The 17,389-nt window shown below is 35.6% G+C and overlaps 1 protein-coding gene across 1 annotated transcript in view; it reads right to left on the bottom strand.

Annotated features, from left to right (window-relative positions):
• The window catches only part of DDX10 (DEAD-box helicase 10), a 154,715-nt gene that overhangs the window by 119,356 nt on the left and 17,970 nt on the right, over window positions 1–17,389 (bottom strand). The window contains exons 10-11 of the mRNA XM_038163386.1: window positions 9,132–9,233; window positions 2,314–2,401 (exon numbers count right to left, since the gene is read on the bottom strand). Coding sequence (XP_038019314.1) covers window positions 2,314–2,401; window positions 9,132–9,233 — 190 coding nt within the window. The remainder of the gene's footprint in view (window positions 1–2,313; window positions 2,402–9,131; window positions 9,234–17,389) is intronic.

The following is a 17,389-nucleotide window of genomic DNA, read 5'->3' as shown; positions in this document are numbered from 1 at the left end:
TAAAATTTTCAAAACAAATTTAAGTTTGTATCTGCAGTATTGACAGACAGCTCATGTTTGATTTTATTCTTGGGCTATTTTGAAATTTTGTCATTCCTTGGCTCAATTCAGAATGATCCTTCTCTGCTTTTTAAGAGATCTTAAAAAGCCAAAGGCAGAAACAGAGGTTTGTTGGTGTTTTCATTCCAAGCAAGATGATGCTGGATTACTCCTACTCTCAACCTCCCCAAGCCAGCTGCTCTGTCACTTCTGACATAAATTGGTGTAGCTGCAACTTTTCGTGGCAGCTCGAGGTGAATGTGACACCAGTGCCTCTGGCTTGTACAGTGCCAGGATGAAGCTTACACTGACATTCCACACTGCTTCAAGTAATGCTTTATGCACTACAAAAACCTGGAATACCTAAACGACAAAAATAGTTTTTAAAAGCATTCCCTTGGACATTGCCTTAGACATTTTATTCACAAAGCTCGAACTGAGCTCCTCAGGCACTTTTGATTTAAATCTCCTTGTTCAGGAAAGTAAGAATGGCATTCCTCTGACTAAGTGTCCCTACTGCAGGCCTCCAAGATGGGTCACATCACATAGCCTACCTCTGCAGCACAAAGAAACCACCATTCATCCATCCATCCCAAAGGGGTTTTAAGGTATCTGTGCCAGGAGGCATTGTAGAAGTGCTTATTCCACTTATATCAGCTATAAGACAAAGTTCAGGCAGACTACTCACAGAGGACATCTAAAGCTAGGTGAGATGAATCTCAGGTGTTTAAAATATTTCAACTTGACTCATTTTACATCCCAGTTCAACAGAAAGCTTAAAACTCTTGGTTTCTCTAAGCTTTCACAATCATCTTCTCATTTTACCCTACCACTCAGGTTTACCAGTATACCTTCAAGTGTCATTAATGCCCACACTAGCTCATGGAAATAAAAAAAAAAAAGTTATTAACACTAATCCAGAATCTCTGCAATCATGTATTTCTCAGGCTCTCAGGCTTTGGCATTTCTGGATTTCTCACCATGTGGCCTTTGGTGGCACTCATTTAATTTGACATATATATGTATATGTAGATATATATAAATAAGAAAAAAATGGCATGAAAGAGTTGCCTATTATCCTTCCAACTGTGTTTTCCTGCATCTCAATTTGAGCTTTTGATTTTGTATAGTTTTGAAGAGACTTGATACAACTACAGAATTCACAAGCTAATGATATACACAGATCAAAAACAAAAACAAACCAACCAGCCTCAGAAAACCAACATGTTGCAGTGCTTCAATAAAAAAAGTAGCAAGCTCCATTCCAAAGAGTTCACGGCCTAAAAATATTAAAAAATCAGGGAAAGGTTGGCAAACATGTTTAGTGATGGCAAGAGGCAGTGCAATTTCCAGAAATGTTTCACAGGTTACCTTTCAGAGAAAGTATCTTTTACAACCAAGCTCATTCTCATCCAGGAACCTACTTTAGTTATTTGAAGGGTCCCTACCTTCCCCAAACCCAATAAACATGTGGTGAAATGCACATACTGTCTGTCCATGAAGTCTCCCAGCGTTAACTAGCACAGCAAAGAAATCCCATTCATAAAACCATTCACATAATTCTCCATCTTACCCAGAAGAGCTATTCTAGGCTATTTTGCTGATCATTCAAATCCAAACAAAAGTTAAAATGCTTTATTCAATGCGTTAGATTTTAGCCTGAGAAAGGGGAAATTGTCATATATTCAGGATATATGACAATAAAAATTGATCAAGGTGGGCATGTTGAGGCCTACATGGCTTCACATTTCTAACTTTCCAAGTCAAGTAATGTGAACTATTTTTAAGTAACCTTTTTTAATAGTAGCATTATTTTGACATTTTCTGTATCAGCTTTCCAAGAAACTCGGAGTAGCTGAAGTCAAGAAGAGACTTCAGAGACAATCTAGTGCAAGCACCTGCTCAAAGCAAGATCAGCTAGGGCAGGCTGCTCAGGAAGGACTCCAGTTTTTAATAACCAGCATTTGGAAACTGCACAGCCTTGCTGTTCTAGTGTTCAACCTCTCTCACAGGAAAGGCTTTTTATGGGTTTAAATTGAGCTTTTTGTACAGAAATTTGTGCCTGTTGCCTCCTCTTCTGTCACTGGACATCACTCAGAAGACACTAGTTGTCTCTTATTTATGTTTCATTCCTAATACAAGTGCTCAATTATCTCTGGTGGTTCTTCAGTTCCAATCACTGCTTCTAGGGCATGTCTGAGCTGGTCAGTTATTCAAACTGCAGTTCTATTCAACCAATATGCCCCAAGAATTACGGTGGAGCAGATGACTTACCCTTTGAGCTTTCTCTTTTAACTCTTGATCTTGAGCTAAGAATGCTTGCAGCTTCTTTTGAATGTCTGTAAGTTTTTCAGGATTAATTCTAATTAAAAAAAAAAAAGAAAAACAAAAAAGAAAAAAAAACAAGCTTTAATTATTAGAACATTTCAAAATAAGTACCTGTTAGATTCTCAGGAGCATCTTCACATATTTTCATTGCTTTATTATGCACAGAGCTATTACCACTGAAATAGCACAAAATGGAACCATAGTAAGGATGAAGATTACACTCCTCAAACAAATAATGAAGGAAAGAAAAATGGCAGCTGTTTTATTCAGACAGTTTTCATGGAAGGTGGTGAAACTTATTCCAAACCAAAGCAGAAATCCGCAGAAAATAATTCATTCATTTTACAAAAATACTGCAAAAATACAGAAACAGCATAATGAATTACGGTACTACTTTATACCGAAATAAAAGTCTTCATAAGGAAATTGTCAGCATTTTTAAAAGCTTAAATAAGATTCATTGTGCCAGGAATACTGAAATTTAAGTACTTCATAGAAAAAAATCGCCAGGTGAGCAATAATAAAGGACATTGAGATTAAACAGATTTAAGAGCTTCTCAAGTAAATAAAGAATATTGACTGCACTATAGAAATTGCCATTAAACCTACTAAAAGATATCTGGTCCTCTCTCAGATTCTGAATTTTTAAACTTATTCCAGCAATACCTACATTATTGCAGATTTATTTGCCCAGATCTCATCTACTTTTAAACCCCTCTGCCACCCCGGTGTATCATAAAACCTAGCAAACATGGTGGGAAGTTATTCTTACTAAATATGAAAATAGATATTAAACTTCATTCCCTTACAATTTCAATTTCTTCAATCTGTTCAGATACAGCCAGGGGAAAACTACAGTGTACACAAGCACTATTAGCTACAGTTTTAGTGAAAGACCAAAAAACATGAGTTCTAGTTTCCAGACAACACATAATAGGCTTTAAAAATTTAAAAGCATAAGACAGAAAAAAAGAAGCGTAAAAATTGAGTGATGGACAAACTGACCAACAAATCTTTGAAATATAATGATACAGAAAGTAAAGAAGGGATAGCATGAGTTATAAAAAATTAATATGAACACCAGTAGTAAGACAGTCCAGAAAATGTTGGATTGCTGCTAAGTTATGGGAAAGCTATTAAGAGATGACCTCGAAGCCTTAAAATTAGCCAGTGCCTTTTTTCCTTGTCTTCACTCCAAGTGGCAGCTGCAATCAGTCAGCTAACAACAGCTACAGCACAGTGCAAGCTCACACCAGAATCACAAATCATGGGAGACCAAGTACTCTGATAAATCAGCTGGGTCAGAAGAAATTTGCTCCATAGCAACTAGAGAAAGTAAAAGCACTTGGAGTCACAGTTGTATCTAATCTTAACAACTCCTCGAGATGGAAGAAAAAAAGTCTTATCAAAAAGGCCATGTAAATACAGTGCTCATATTCAAAGGGGGCAAAAAGGAAGTTAAACAATTAGCTTTTTCTTGATACCAAAAAAAATCAATTTGTAAGGACCTAAAGAAAATAAGCAAATACACAACAGCTAACACAGCTTAGTAAGAAGCAAAATATGATTCATCAGTTTGATTATCCTCCATAGCAGCATTAGCAGGTTTTAAGAATGGCAAAGAAACAGTAGATGTCATATTTGCTGTTAGGAAAGCATCTGGCACTTGTACATTCTCATAAAATAGGGAAACATGGTCTATGTGAAATCTTTAAGTAATGAAAAAATGGCCATGGAGCACTTCTCAAAGAGTAGCTGAGACTGCCAACTACTCCCTGCTGCCACTGTCAAACTCAAAATGCTTATGAAGTTCCAATTTTCACCTGGACATGCTATTACTCATTATTTTCTATGACTTGATTATTGTAGGAATATGATTCATGATTCATAAGAGACTACGTGTCATTCAGGCTCCAAGCATAAAAGACAACAATTCGAGACAAAATACAGCCACATTTCATAGACTGAATTTTGAGTAATTTGATTGAAATTTGCAATAAAAGAGTTTGAAAAAGAAAAAAAACCCAAAACAACAAGAAGACACTTCACATTTAAAAGAATGACTAGATTATGTGGTATAAATCTAAGAATTGTCAACTAAGAACATGGTACCCCAGGCACATTTTGAGCTTATGTGTTTGTTAATGAATGAGCAAATTTGCAGCACTGACTACCAAAAAAAGAGAAGCAGTACTGAATTCTCTCTTCTCCAACACTGCATCATGACAGTCATCCACCGTCATCTTCCTCTCATGCTGAGAGTCAAAAAATGAGAAAGCTGGCCACTGTTAAACTGGCTTTCAGCTTTAATGAATTTGTATGTTATTCCTTTCTGAACAAATAAAACTCTTTACAATAAATTGTATATATGTGACTATTAGGAGAAGCAAACCTAAAAGCTAAACGCTGAAATTAGTTATCAGAATTTATATGCTTGCCTAAATGGCTAAGAACCAATTAGCTAAAAGAATTTTGCAAAGGCTAGAAGGGGATTTTATAAGATGGTCTGCCATTTTAAGTAGGCTGATTATTTCTTACTCTGTGATCACATATCTTACCTTTAAGGAGTAGTACAACTTTCTGAAGCTACAGTTTTGCCTACCAGTTGCATAAATGGCCACACTTGACTATGCCATGATGTAAACATGAACCCAGCTTGCCTGGGCTTATGTACTGATCAGACAGCAATCTCCAAATTTTCTGGTTGATACACATTTTGATTTTCTCTCATTTTCCCTGGTTTATGTACTAGGATACAAGCACTGTTTTAACTAGGCATTGTCCTTCCCTCACTCTTCTCCAAAACAGAATTTAAACAAAAAAGATCAACAACCACCTAAAAGACCCTGTTGCTCTGATGCAGCAGAACAGTTTCCAGATTTCCACCCAGCTTCCAAGCAGCAGCAGCAGGTTTTGCTCTGGGCTCTCAGTGTGCAACGTGGCTCCCTATGGTTACACTAGACAACCTGAAGGCTGGAGGGAGGGGGAAGGGCTGGCACTTAAAGAAGGCTCACCCAGCAGATCACACAGAGGTGCAGAACCACACTGAATAGTGACACCACTGTACTGTCTTCCAGTAACTATGGCAACTGGGAGGCAGGGAGTTTTAACAGATCCACTATATTAATACTACCAGCGTGGGGAATACACATCCAAATATTATCCACTGTGAGAAAGAAAAAAGAAGGAAAAAAATATGTTTTGTTGTTGTTATTGCTGTTTTCCTCAAAAAAACACCTTTTTTTTGCCATAAAATTAAACTAAGCGATAATACATCATGGGTATCTGTATACTCGCACTTACTTTGGTACAGTTTTCTAGACACAAAATCTGTTATGGTAACCCCTGAGAAAGCAGCTCTTGTCTTTTCACCCAACAAAGTTTGATGCAAGACAGTAACCTCGAAATACTATCAAAAATAATTTAAGTTTAGAGCTTGCATGGAAAACTTGGAGATTATAGACTCCTTTAAAAAATATATGAACCATTTAATACTTTCAGAGCACCTTTTTGCTATATTTAAATGCTGTAAGATATTGTATTTATTATTGCATATTTTGCACTTTCTCTTGCTCTTTTTGAAACATGAAGAAGTTATGTGCTGTTAAAAGCACTACCTGTAAACTGGCAGCTTGTGCTATTTAGAAGGGACTAGTTTACTGAAAACCTCTACTGGCAGCTGAGATCTAAAACTGAAAATTAAGGAAAGAGCCTAAACCCCAGTCCTTTGAACGGGTATCAGAGAAAGTTCTTCCTTTCTCTACTTTCAAATTATGGAACTGTTTTAAAAGGTCTGTATATATTAAATAAAACAACATCAAAAATAGTTTGCAAATCAAAATTACAAAATAAGAAAAGTAACAGCATTCTTACGACCACTATACCAAACAGGTTAATAAGAACAGCCAAACAAACAATTGAATATACATTTTAGTAACAAGCTTTTGAAAAAAAGCTTTCAGAACGAATTTCAGAAACTTGAACAGTTAAACTCTATTGGCAGTGAGCAATGCTCATTATCTTCTAATTCCCAAGTTAGAATTCTTAAGAATCTATAATTAGGTGAATAAGCACAAACAACAGGAGAAGACTTCACCGCAAGACCTGGAGCATGATCCATGGGTTCATGCAACTTCTTAAACAATTTATAAACTGACAAAACACACTGGGGTTGTTGTATTAATTGGGAAACTGGCTGGAAGTAAACAGCATGAGAAAATCTGTAGTTAAAAACTTCTAGAATTAAATTGGCTTGCAATCCACAAGTAATTACAAGAATAACTTCTTAAGGATTTTAGTTAGTCTTTTACAAGGACAATGCTACATCTTTTAAATCATAACACACTAGGCAGACAATCCTAAGTGAAAGCATTCCCCTTCATTATGATGCTATAAATTGTATTAAAGTTTGTTTTGCAGATTGAAAAACTGGATCTTGGGCAGGCTGTTAAAATATGCTATCAATCAAAACCCTTGACTTTTCTAATAATGATTCCAATTGACAATATTTCTTAAATGTATTTATAATGCGTATGTCCTAGTGGCTTGGTACAAGAATGAATTTCTGGGGTATTATTAAAAAAAAAAAAAAAAAAGAAGCAGAGTTTTCCATAAAAGTAGCATCAGATTAACAACAATATGTTAAGAGATGCAGCCATTAACATCTCTCCAGAGACACACCTAACTTGGATTATAAATATAATGTGCATTTATTGGGCTTGTAATATTTGCCCTATTAAAACTGGATTATTATCCCTGCACAAAAACATGGATTTCTATTTACATGGAAAAAATACAGCCTAAAGAGGTTTTTTTACCACTTCCTTTGATAAGCTGTCCAAACAATTAACACAATTACTTACCAAGTTAAAAGCTTAGCTGACAAAGAAACAGGAAAGGGGAATTATTTATAATGTGCATGAGATCAGACATTTATTTACTGAATATAAAAGAAAGATAAATTACTTCAATAACTGCCATTTTAAGAAGGAAAAAGATGAAGTCTGGAAAGAGAGAATTTACTGCAGTAGTTATACAACAGATCCTTTTAAAGCACTATGATGCTTAAGTGAAAAGAAAATGTCAGGCTTCAGTTCCTTTACTGATATTATTCACACTCAGTTGGTGAGGTTTTGTTTGGGTTGTAATTAAATAGTTGTTGGACTGCATTCTAGTTCTTATTTCACTGTTTTAGCAAAAATTATTTATGTTTGAAGTTCATCCACATCCTACATGGATTTGATAAGTGTTTAACCAGAAAAGGTGGATTTATTTCACCAGCTGCTGTGTACTCTGTTTGTTACACAGAAATAGCAGTCACAAGTACAGTTCAGAAGGGCTTTTGAAATGGCATATCCTACACAACAAGTATCCTAAAAATACTTTAAAAAATAAAATTAAACCTTAAATCCAGAAAGTGCTATATGTATTGTTTCTGTTCTCTGAAGAAATGTCAACTTGTAAATTTTGAGTAAACCTGAAGTTTAAGCAATGAGGTGTAAATAACCACCTAAGGTTTCATCCTAATTTGATTTCTTGTCAAAAAACAATTGTTCTACAGAGAAATTCAGTATAGTTAATTCCCTTCTTTGCTTAGATAGCTGTATCTTCACATGCAAACCACAGCTTTTCAAAGTAAAACAGGCCTAGCTTTGCTCATATCCACTCATACAGAAACTTACATCTTCTACCTTGTCATCCTTCTCTGATTTCTTTTATCTCTGCTGTACAATTTTTGGCATGGTGCAACCTGAACTTTTTAAGTGTTAAAAATTGAGTCAGGCTGATATCACATTTTCTGGCTTGTTTTCAATTCTTCTTCCACATTTCCTTCACATTCTCATTTCTCTCTTAATTCAACATCAGACTGACAGCCTCAGAAAACAGTCAACTCCTTCCTACCTATAACTGCTAAATAAGAAACTACCATCAATTTTTTTAGTGGTGGTCTTTTCTTTTATTATTTTTAGACTTAGGGTCTTTGTGTTTCCTACATATCCATTACTCTGCGTTTAACAGATAATGGAAACGTGCTTTTTTATTTTTACCTGGTATTGTTATATGCTTCTGCAACTCCTTCAAAGGCAGTTCTATCTGTACAGATAGCATAGCTTCTTACAGGCTTTCCTTGGAACCCTCTTTTTAGTATGTAAAATTGCTATCTTTTACTTCCTGTCCTTCAACTAACTGATTCAGAAAGGTCAGGACAAGCTGGAGAAATAGTCCAGAACTAAAGAAAAAAACAGATAAGAGAAACAAAAATGATAACAGCAAAAAAAAAATACAGGGACGGATTAAAGAAATTGTAATTGTTTAATCTGCAAAAGAGAAAGAGAGCATTATCATGTTCAATTACATAAAAAGAAACTGCAGAGAGTAAGAGAATACATCACTTTCCATATATTCTTGGCACAAGACAAAAGAAATATTTCATTTAAATTACTTACAAGTCTTATCAGACACTTGAAGAAAAAATGTTAATGGTAGTAACTGCTGAGTAGGGATGAGGTCTCTTTGGGAAACTGAATATATTAATTGGCATCTGATAAGAATGATTTGTGCAACTCATCCTGCCTTTGGGAACAGCAATAAAATAGGTAACCTCTCAAGGTCTTTTCCTTCTACAACACTACCAAAACTAATTCATTTCCTTGATTTGTCCAGCTTCAGGCAATTAAAGCACTTTATCAAGATTGTCATAGACTCATCACACATTACTCTTGCAGAAAGAAGGTTGAATAACAGGCAGGCCATTAGCCACTTACTTGATTTCACTGATAGGTACTTTCCTCTGTGCCAGCTGTTCCACCATCCCTTTTTCTTCTGAAGGAAGCAATACCAACAAAGCTTCACCACCTTCTTTGTACCTGATCAAAAGGGGAAAAAAAGAAACCTCAAGCAAACATGAAAAAAATTACTGTTTTTGCTGTTGTTTTCAATAGCCAATGAGAATTTACATTTTATTCCTTATAAGCAGTCCAAAGAACAAACAAAACCTCTCACTTAACAAAGGGAAAAGAAGAGGCAAACCAGTTAAGTGACTTGCCAATATCCCTACGTGAGCTGATTTTAAAACTATGCCTGGAGTTCTAAACATCTGGGGCTAAGACACGGATTCAGACCAGTGAATCTTTTCCTCTCTCGGTTTAAAGTATTAGTGGTAAACACATAGCACTTGATCAAAGTGTACTTTGACTACAGGATTAGAAAATCCAGCTACTTGCATTCAGCATTTGCCAATAGGTAAGGTTTAACACTTGGTAAAAACTGATTCTCTTTGCATATCCTGCAAGCCAAAGACAGGCAAAGGTTACAAAAGGATAAATGCCTTGGTCTCAAATAACAACCCCTTCTTACATGTTCAGTAAAGGCTAACAGGTCACAGTGACATCACAGAAAGAAAAGCATAACAATAGGAGCTCTTTCATTTATAGAAGCAGTTTCCAGATGCAAAAGAAAATATACAATCAGAGTGATCCCCATAAGAACATATCTAGCATTCACTCTTCAGTGCACTTAACAGCTGTATCAAATGTAGATGAGCTGGTAATTACTCAAGATACATGGTTAGCAAAGACATTAAAAAATCAGCTAATTTATGCTTAAAGCATCTTCTTGAGCATTTTCTCTTTGTGCAAGAAAATATCAGTTCTTGCTTTTGACACATTTACTGACTTCAGGACATTCATGTAGAAAAAAGTACCCAATAGCATTAGTAAGCGAACAACACAATGGGTTTAAGCTCTCCTGAAGAAGTGGGTAATGATGAGCTTGCAGGCACTAAGTTTGTATCTACTGTAGCACATACACTGTTTCCTTGTTTATATTTACGAATACTTCTTAAGAGTACAGATTGATAAGAAAATACTGCACAGTCCCTCAGTACAAAAACAAAATTTCAATTGAATTTCAGAAATATGCCAGAACTGGACAGAATTCAACTCATAACCAACTGATGAGAGCAATGTGGACAAAGCAATGTAGGACAAAGCAAAACAAGACTGGTAAGTTACTCTGTAGAGCAGCTTTAAAATCCCTTCTTTAGGGAGGCCAGGGAGCACAGAAGGATGTGTTCTCATGCACATCAAACATGAATCATACCATTATAACTGATAAAAATCATTTCTAGTGGAATACAGGGAGCCCACATTTCTCCAAGGATAAACAGTTATCACTTGGCAAAAACAGTACTGCAGAATTGTTTGAAAACTATAAACACTATCTGTCACAGCACAGTAAGCAATGCAAGTAGAAACAAAATCTGCAGTTAAAACAGTCTGACAGCTTTTATTACAGCTTTCTGCTTTCATTTGATGAATTTGAAAAATCACAACAAAATGCTCTTGGATGCCTGGGATTTTTTTTTCTTCAATGCTATGTATGATGGGTTTGGATACCAACTTCTGAAGATAATCTACAAATGTGTAGTAAATGCGTACATCATGAAATTTTAGGCTTTACATTCTAGATTTCGAAATTTTAGACATAAATAAAATTGATATAAGACAAGAAAGGAAATAAAATTGATATAAGAGAAGAATCTTGGTTACATGCCAGCATCATGTAAATTTACTGATTATACACAGATTGATAGGAGTACTTTGGTACTGTACAAAAACTATAATGATTTAAATCCATTTCTTAAGTGGACCTACAATGTTCTCAATACAAAAAAAATATCTCCTTGTACAATCTTTCAAAAAAAAAGAGTTCTAAAGCAATACATATGTTTGTCTTCATTTATTGTCTTCACTAAGCATGTTGTCCCAGCTGACCAAACGTCCCATGGAATATTTGCACCCTTTATACAATAATTAAGGTTGAAAAGAACTTGCTTACGTGGACCAAGTGCACCTTTTACAAAAGTTCTATATATTTAAACCCAACCAAATTACAAACTATATACCTGCAAGGTGGGCACCTGTTGGACACTGCTACCACCTGAACAAGCAATGAAATCCTGGAAAGCCACTGAACCAAGACAGCCAATTACTCATCAAAAGAACCTGAGTTCTCAGAGCACTGCTGGAAACAAGGATAAAAACATTCTCTTGTATCCATCAGACAGGAAGACAGAGATAATATTGCTGCCAATACCAGTCTCACCAATTTAGAGTACAGAATAATGCAGTTCTGCTTTTCTCTCCAAGGCAGATGATATGAAAGGATAAGACTCCAACAAGAGCTACGTGAATGATCTGGTATCTGCAAAAAATGTCTGTTAAATCTCTAACAATCTTTGTCATTTGTCAAGAAAAGTCTTGATTGCACTGTATAAACATACAAATGATGTTTTCAGATTCCTTCAAGTTAGCCAAAGGCATGGATTTGTGTAGTTTTGTTGCTCGTGGTATTTCTTATCCCAGAGTGCCTGACTTGGCATTATTAAATTGTTTCTTTATCATATCTCTTTTATTCAGTGTACAAAACACTGTGAAAGGCCAGTGTCATAGAAATTAAGAAGAAATACTCAAAGGGCAGAGAGTGCAGATATCCTCTCTACAAGCCACAAAACCAAAATCTGCAATGACACAGTACAGGAAAAACCATTCTATACTTGTTTTGTTTACATAGCTTTCCAGCAGTATCCATGAAGCCACACTGAAACAGGATGCAGGATCAGATAAACCTTCACTCTGACCCTTAAAAGTTGATTCTGTATTATTAGTGCTAAACTCATTGTATGCTGAGTCAGTAATTGCTTCATAAAGTACAAATCCTAAAGGCACATTCCATAGGTAATTCACCAAAAAAGTCAAGCATCATATCTGGTATCTATTGACACCAACTATTTCAATGTTTACATTAAGTCTTGCAAAGCCTTTATGTAGACAAAGTAGTACCACAGCTAAGTAAAGAAACAATCAATCACATGAAAATATAGATCTGGAAAAGAGAGTTTTTCAAGCACCTCTACTTTCTCATCTTTTGCCACCTATTAAGGAGAAAAAAAAAAGCAACATAGAAATATTTCTCAGAGCTAAGTCTTCAGAAATTCTAAAGGACTGAAAGACATCTAGTAACTACTGATGCAGTGCAGTCCTTTCCCATACATGTTTTAGAAACATTCTCTTTTAAATGCCAATAGTTTAAAAATATTTGAAGTTAAGGAGGAACAGTCTTTGCCCATTTTATACCATAATCATGACTTAATTAAAAACAAACAGTTTAATAACAATGCTGTTCTTCAAAGCTAAACACAAAAATGAAAACATCACAGAATTGATAAAGCTAAAAACCAAAGGATCTTAAAATACCATCTGGGAAAGTTTGTATCTGTTCAGTAAACATTCAGTTAAAGAAAGCAAAACGCAGCCTATAAAAAAGGAGGTTTAGTTGGGCAGAGTATTATCTTATTTCTCAAAAAAAACCCAACTTCATAATGTGCTAATCAGAAAAATATTGTGTTAAAGATCATCTCAAGAAGAGAGGCTTCAGTGGAAAATTTAACTTTTCCAAAGTGTTCCCTCTGCATATTTCAGACTAGAAGCTTCCATACTGGCAAACTAAGGACAAGCTACTTAAAACTGCCATAAACAGTAACAAGAAGAGTTAGACCTGCTCAAAATTTGTTTCCATTGCAATGCCTAAAACACAGGAGAAAGAAACACCCCTTATTATCATACAGGAATAAAGTTCTCCACTAAAGCAAACAAAGGAACATCTCTGTAATTATTTTCAGCACACAAACAGAATGCTTAAACCTTTAAAGATGATAAAGCAGTGAAGAAACAACCTTGGTTACTGTAATTCTTCAGCAGGAGGACTGCTTCTGCAGATGAGACAATATTAGAAGTTCTCCCTATTCTTGCCAACTGCAGCCTTCAAGTTGCCAATCATCACCAAAACCAAACATCTGTCCTAAAATGCTAATTTACTCTGGTGATTTATTATCCAATAAGTATGCACTTTGAATCTGCTGAAGAAAAGTAAATTAAAAACCTGAAAGTAATCAAACTTTCTTGGACTGTGTAATAATTGATGATATCCTGTCATCTCTTCAAGGTGATCAAGAAACCAGAGAAGGGACTCATCTTTGCACTGTAATCTTAACAGTCTCTAAGGGTATACGATTCATGCCAAGTCCATGGAAAATTTCATCTTACTTGCAGAAAGTCTTTGGGAGAAAAAAAATCACTTCTAGTTCCTATCTGCTTTGTTTTCTAGAGTCTACTGACTTCAGTATGTTTGAAAAAGGCAAATAACTTCTCTGCAACTCAATCACGACTTACAAGCAGGAAGCTGTGAAAATCATCATTAGTGCTATAAAGCAAAGGGTTATATTCACAGTGACTGCAGATGAGAAAAAGAAAGATGCCTACAACCAAGAGCAAGTGCCAAAGGCAGACAAAAAGGAAGTGGGATAAATTACTTACAACAATGTGGTAGTGGCTAATTACAAGTAGAGAAAAATGGCTTTAAAATGTTCACAACACCATTTCCTTAGCAAAGAAACACAAAGCGTTGCCAAATAGCTTCACTTGATTAAAAAAAACCAACAACAAAAAAACAAACCAAACACTAAAATTAAGAGGATAGTTTATGTACCATGACAGAATCTATCTTAAACTTCTAAAAATCACCCTGAGCTAACAGCCAACAGCTGGTATCAAGCATGAAGAAATAGAATGGCAATAGTCCAGTGAAGACGGGACGAGGAAAAAATGGTTTTCATGCAGGCCGAATAGACACTCAATTTTATTTTGCCTAATTTTAACCTGTCTTAACCCATCCTTGACAGATCCAGTAAACGGCTGCATATACCCCTAGGCAACACCATTAAAGCAAACATTACCATTATCACAAAGGCAATGAATGAAAGTATACTGATTGTTAATCAATTCCACCTGGCCAAGCAGCTAGACTTGAGCTTGTTGTAACTAAATTCAGAGTACTTCTACATCCTTGCCATGACCATTGTAACATACAGTTCAGTCAAATGCACCACATTTTAATTGTCAGTGACATATGAGTTGTGGTCATAACAGAATAAAACAGGAATGGGAACCATCTCATGATGGTTCCACTGGTGCTCATGAGGCACCAGTGTTCTGCTGTAAAAGCAAATATCCAGTAGGAAACAAGTTATAGAAAGGGAACCGTAAGGATAAGGTGCATGGATATGCAGACATTATAGGAAATGTTATACAGGTTGTCTCGAACAGATGTATTACAACATGTTTCCCTAACGTTTGTATTTCAGAAGACATAAGCTGATGCCAAATTTCCAGAGTTAAAGGCAGTATTTCTGCATTGCTTGGCAAGAAAAAAATCATCTATTTTAAAAACTGGCAAAGGAGAAAACAGAGGATGAGATAATCATAAAATTTGGGGGAGGAGGGTTACAGATATAAAGATACTTACATAACAGTTTCCTGAACTGGAGTATTTCCCATTACAGAAAATGCAATATACAGCAAGTGATAACGTTTTTGAAGATATTTACCACACATGAGCATGCAGGAAAAATAAGTAAAATTTTTTTATACTTTGGACGTCACACATTTACCACCATACTCAAAAACAAGTATTTTGTGTTGCCTTTTTTTTAATCTGTAACTTGAATAGAACTTTACCAGGCTGACTAGGTTAAAGATCTAATTTTAGCCTAACTGGGCCAGCATAAAAAGCAACATATGCTGTCATCTTATCTGTCAAAAGACATAGAAAGAAGTAAAGTATCATTGCAAAACTCGTGAGCTTAAATCAAAGCCCATTTCCGAAAGTATCACATTCCAAGCCAACAAGCCACCTTCCAATACCTTTAGCATTGCAGAAACTCTCCACAGTAAATCTTTTCAGTGAAAGGAAACTGGGCACTAGGGACGCCAGATCAACTGCTCAACCATCTCATTCTCACCCAGATCAAATCTGCTAGAGATTTACCAGACACGAGTAAGAGACTGCTCTCCTCAAAAGAATAAAGTCAGTAAGTTAAGCATTTAGAATAGCATCAAAACCAATCCCAATAAATGTGCCTGATTTTGCATGTGCATGATGATACACCCTAATTACATATTTTCACTCTTCTTCTAATGGACCCTTTGTTTATCATACATACTTGCAAAACTATAAATACAAAGCTATTGAATAATTACTTCCAGTGTGAAGCCAAGTTACTCACTATGTCAGACAATAATTTCTTCACTACACACCATTCACACCCTTCTCAGAAGAGAAATAATCTGGACAACTTGATTTTGCAAAAATAATGCTCTTTAAATCTTTGCATATAATTTTAGTTTCAATAAAGAATCAAGAACAAGACGACTTCATCATGCAGAAAAACTGGTGAGCAAAATACAAAAAGCAGCACAGACTCATGTTTCTCTAGCAAAGATTTCCCCCTGCAAAGACTGAAAGAAACAGCAGTGAATTATTACCTAACAGCCTAACAATCATGCTTAATACAAGATGGATTAGGAAGAGTGAGTCAAGTTCTACTATTTCTAGTATGTAATTTATATTTAACTTTGAAACTGTTTTCAATTTTTCAAAAAACAACTACAGAAGTGAAGGAAAAAGCATTCAATTGATGCAGGCATTTGTCTTTGTTACATTGTTACATTATACAAAAAAGTGCAAGACATCTATAAAAATATATCCAAAACATATCAGAATGGATAGTTTTATTCTGAGCAGATCTGTTTCAATCTGATACACATAACAAATAAATATGTTCACCCACACACTATTCTTTAACAAAGAGAAACTAATATCCATATCTACCCCCAAGGGCTTCTACAGAAATACAATAATTCATATTTTGCATTAAAACTCAACCATTAAATTTGACTATATAAGCTACTATTTCTAAACATATTTCTTAAACAGAGTAACAGTTTTAGGTCTCCAATACCAGGCTCAATTCAGGCAAAACTTTATTTCCAATCATAATACCTTCTGGGCCTTATGACGTAATGAGGACTGGTGAAATCTAAGCTTCAAACCAAGAAAACAGTATTTTTCCAGGCAGGAATAGGAAGAGTTTTACCTGCCATTTATTACAACTTCTACATTGCCAGGTTTCTTTCATAATATGGATTTGCTGTTTTTTTTTAAATGACAAACGAGCACAGAAAATAAATGCGTACTGGAATTTCTATCCCATCTACATGATCAATGGCCTCTTTCTGTAATATGCATTTCTGCTTAAAACAACAAATCTTTAATAAGAGATCTGTGTGCACTGCAATCTGAAACTGTGCTGTACCATCTACAGCAAGTCCTACCAAAGCAGCCCAATAAAAGTTACAGGAGACCAGAAAGTGTCTTGACTATCCACAGCTGACCCAATGCAGCAGACAGCCAGTGTTCACTGCTGAGTCCTCGATTCACCCAGGAAAAGAAGCTTCTTCCCATGTGTTGTGAACAGTCTAACATCCCACAAAGCATTTAAACAACAAAATGTGAACTGGCTTCCTTTTCTCATTTTGCTTTAGATAATTTCTATTCTCCATTGAATAGACCGTAGTTCAGTATGCCCAAAAAATTACCTGTAAATTTTGCTATGAAGTCAGAGATTAATTGATTGAGTTTATATTTTCTTTTCCACTGACCATTTAATGTCCTTTTTCTGTCTGGAAAGTAGTCCACTTATACGTACTGGCAAGTTTAGAGAACAATCTGGGTTCTACTCTCACCACAGAACCACAGTCCCCTTCATTCAATCATACTGGGTAAGTGTCCTTGCTTGCCAGATATGGTCACAAGAAATAATGGACAAGAATCATTATTGGTTCTTCTGGCTCACCAATCTTATCAAGTCTTAGTTAGTCTTAGAATAAACTGATTTCAAAAGGCCTTGGGAGGTTGTTGACTCCTCCAGCCTACACTGGAAGCAATCCATTACCCACAGCAGCTGGGTCCACTCTGCTGAGTTAAAATACTTGTGCTGAGTTAAAATATTCCAACTAACAGCATAGCTTCATGTCAGCAGGTAATAACCTTGGCCACTTAATCGTCCAGTGTACAGGAACATTCCTACCATTCCATTAGGAAGCAAATTTCTAGCAGATAACAC

The sequence above is a fragment of the Motacilla alba genome, chromosome 1 (assembly GCF_015832195.1).
Source record: "Motacilla alba alba isolate MOTALB_02 chromosome 1, Motacilla_alba_V1.0_pri, whole genome shotgun sequence".
In the NCBI taxonomy this organism is placed as follows: domain Eukaryota; kingdom Metazoa; phylum Chordata; class Aves; order Passeriformes; family Motacillidae; genus Motacilla; species Motacilla alba.
Note: the sequence above shows the minus strand (reverse complement) of the source record. Positions and strands in the feature narration are given on the sequence as shown.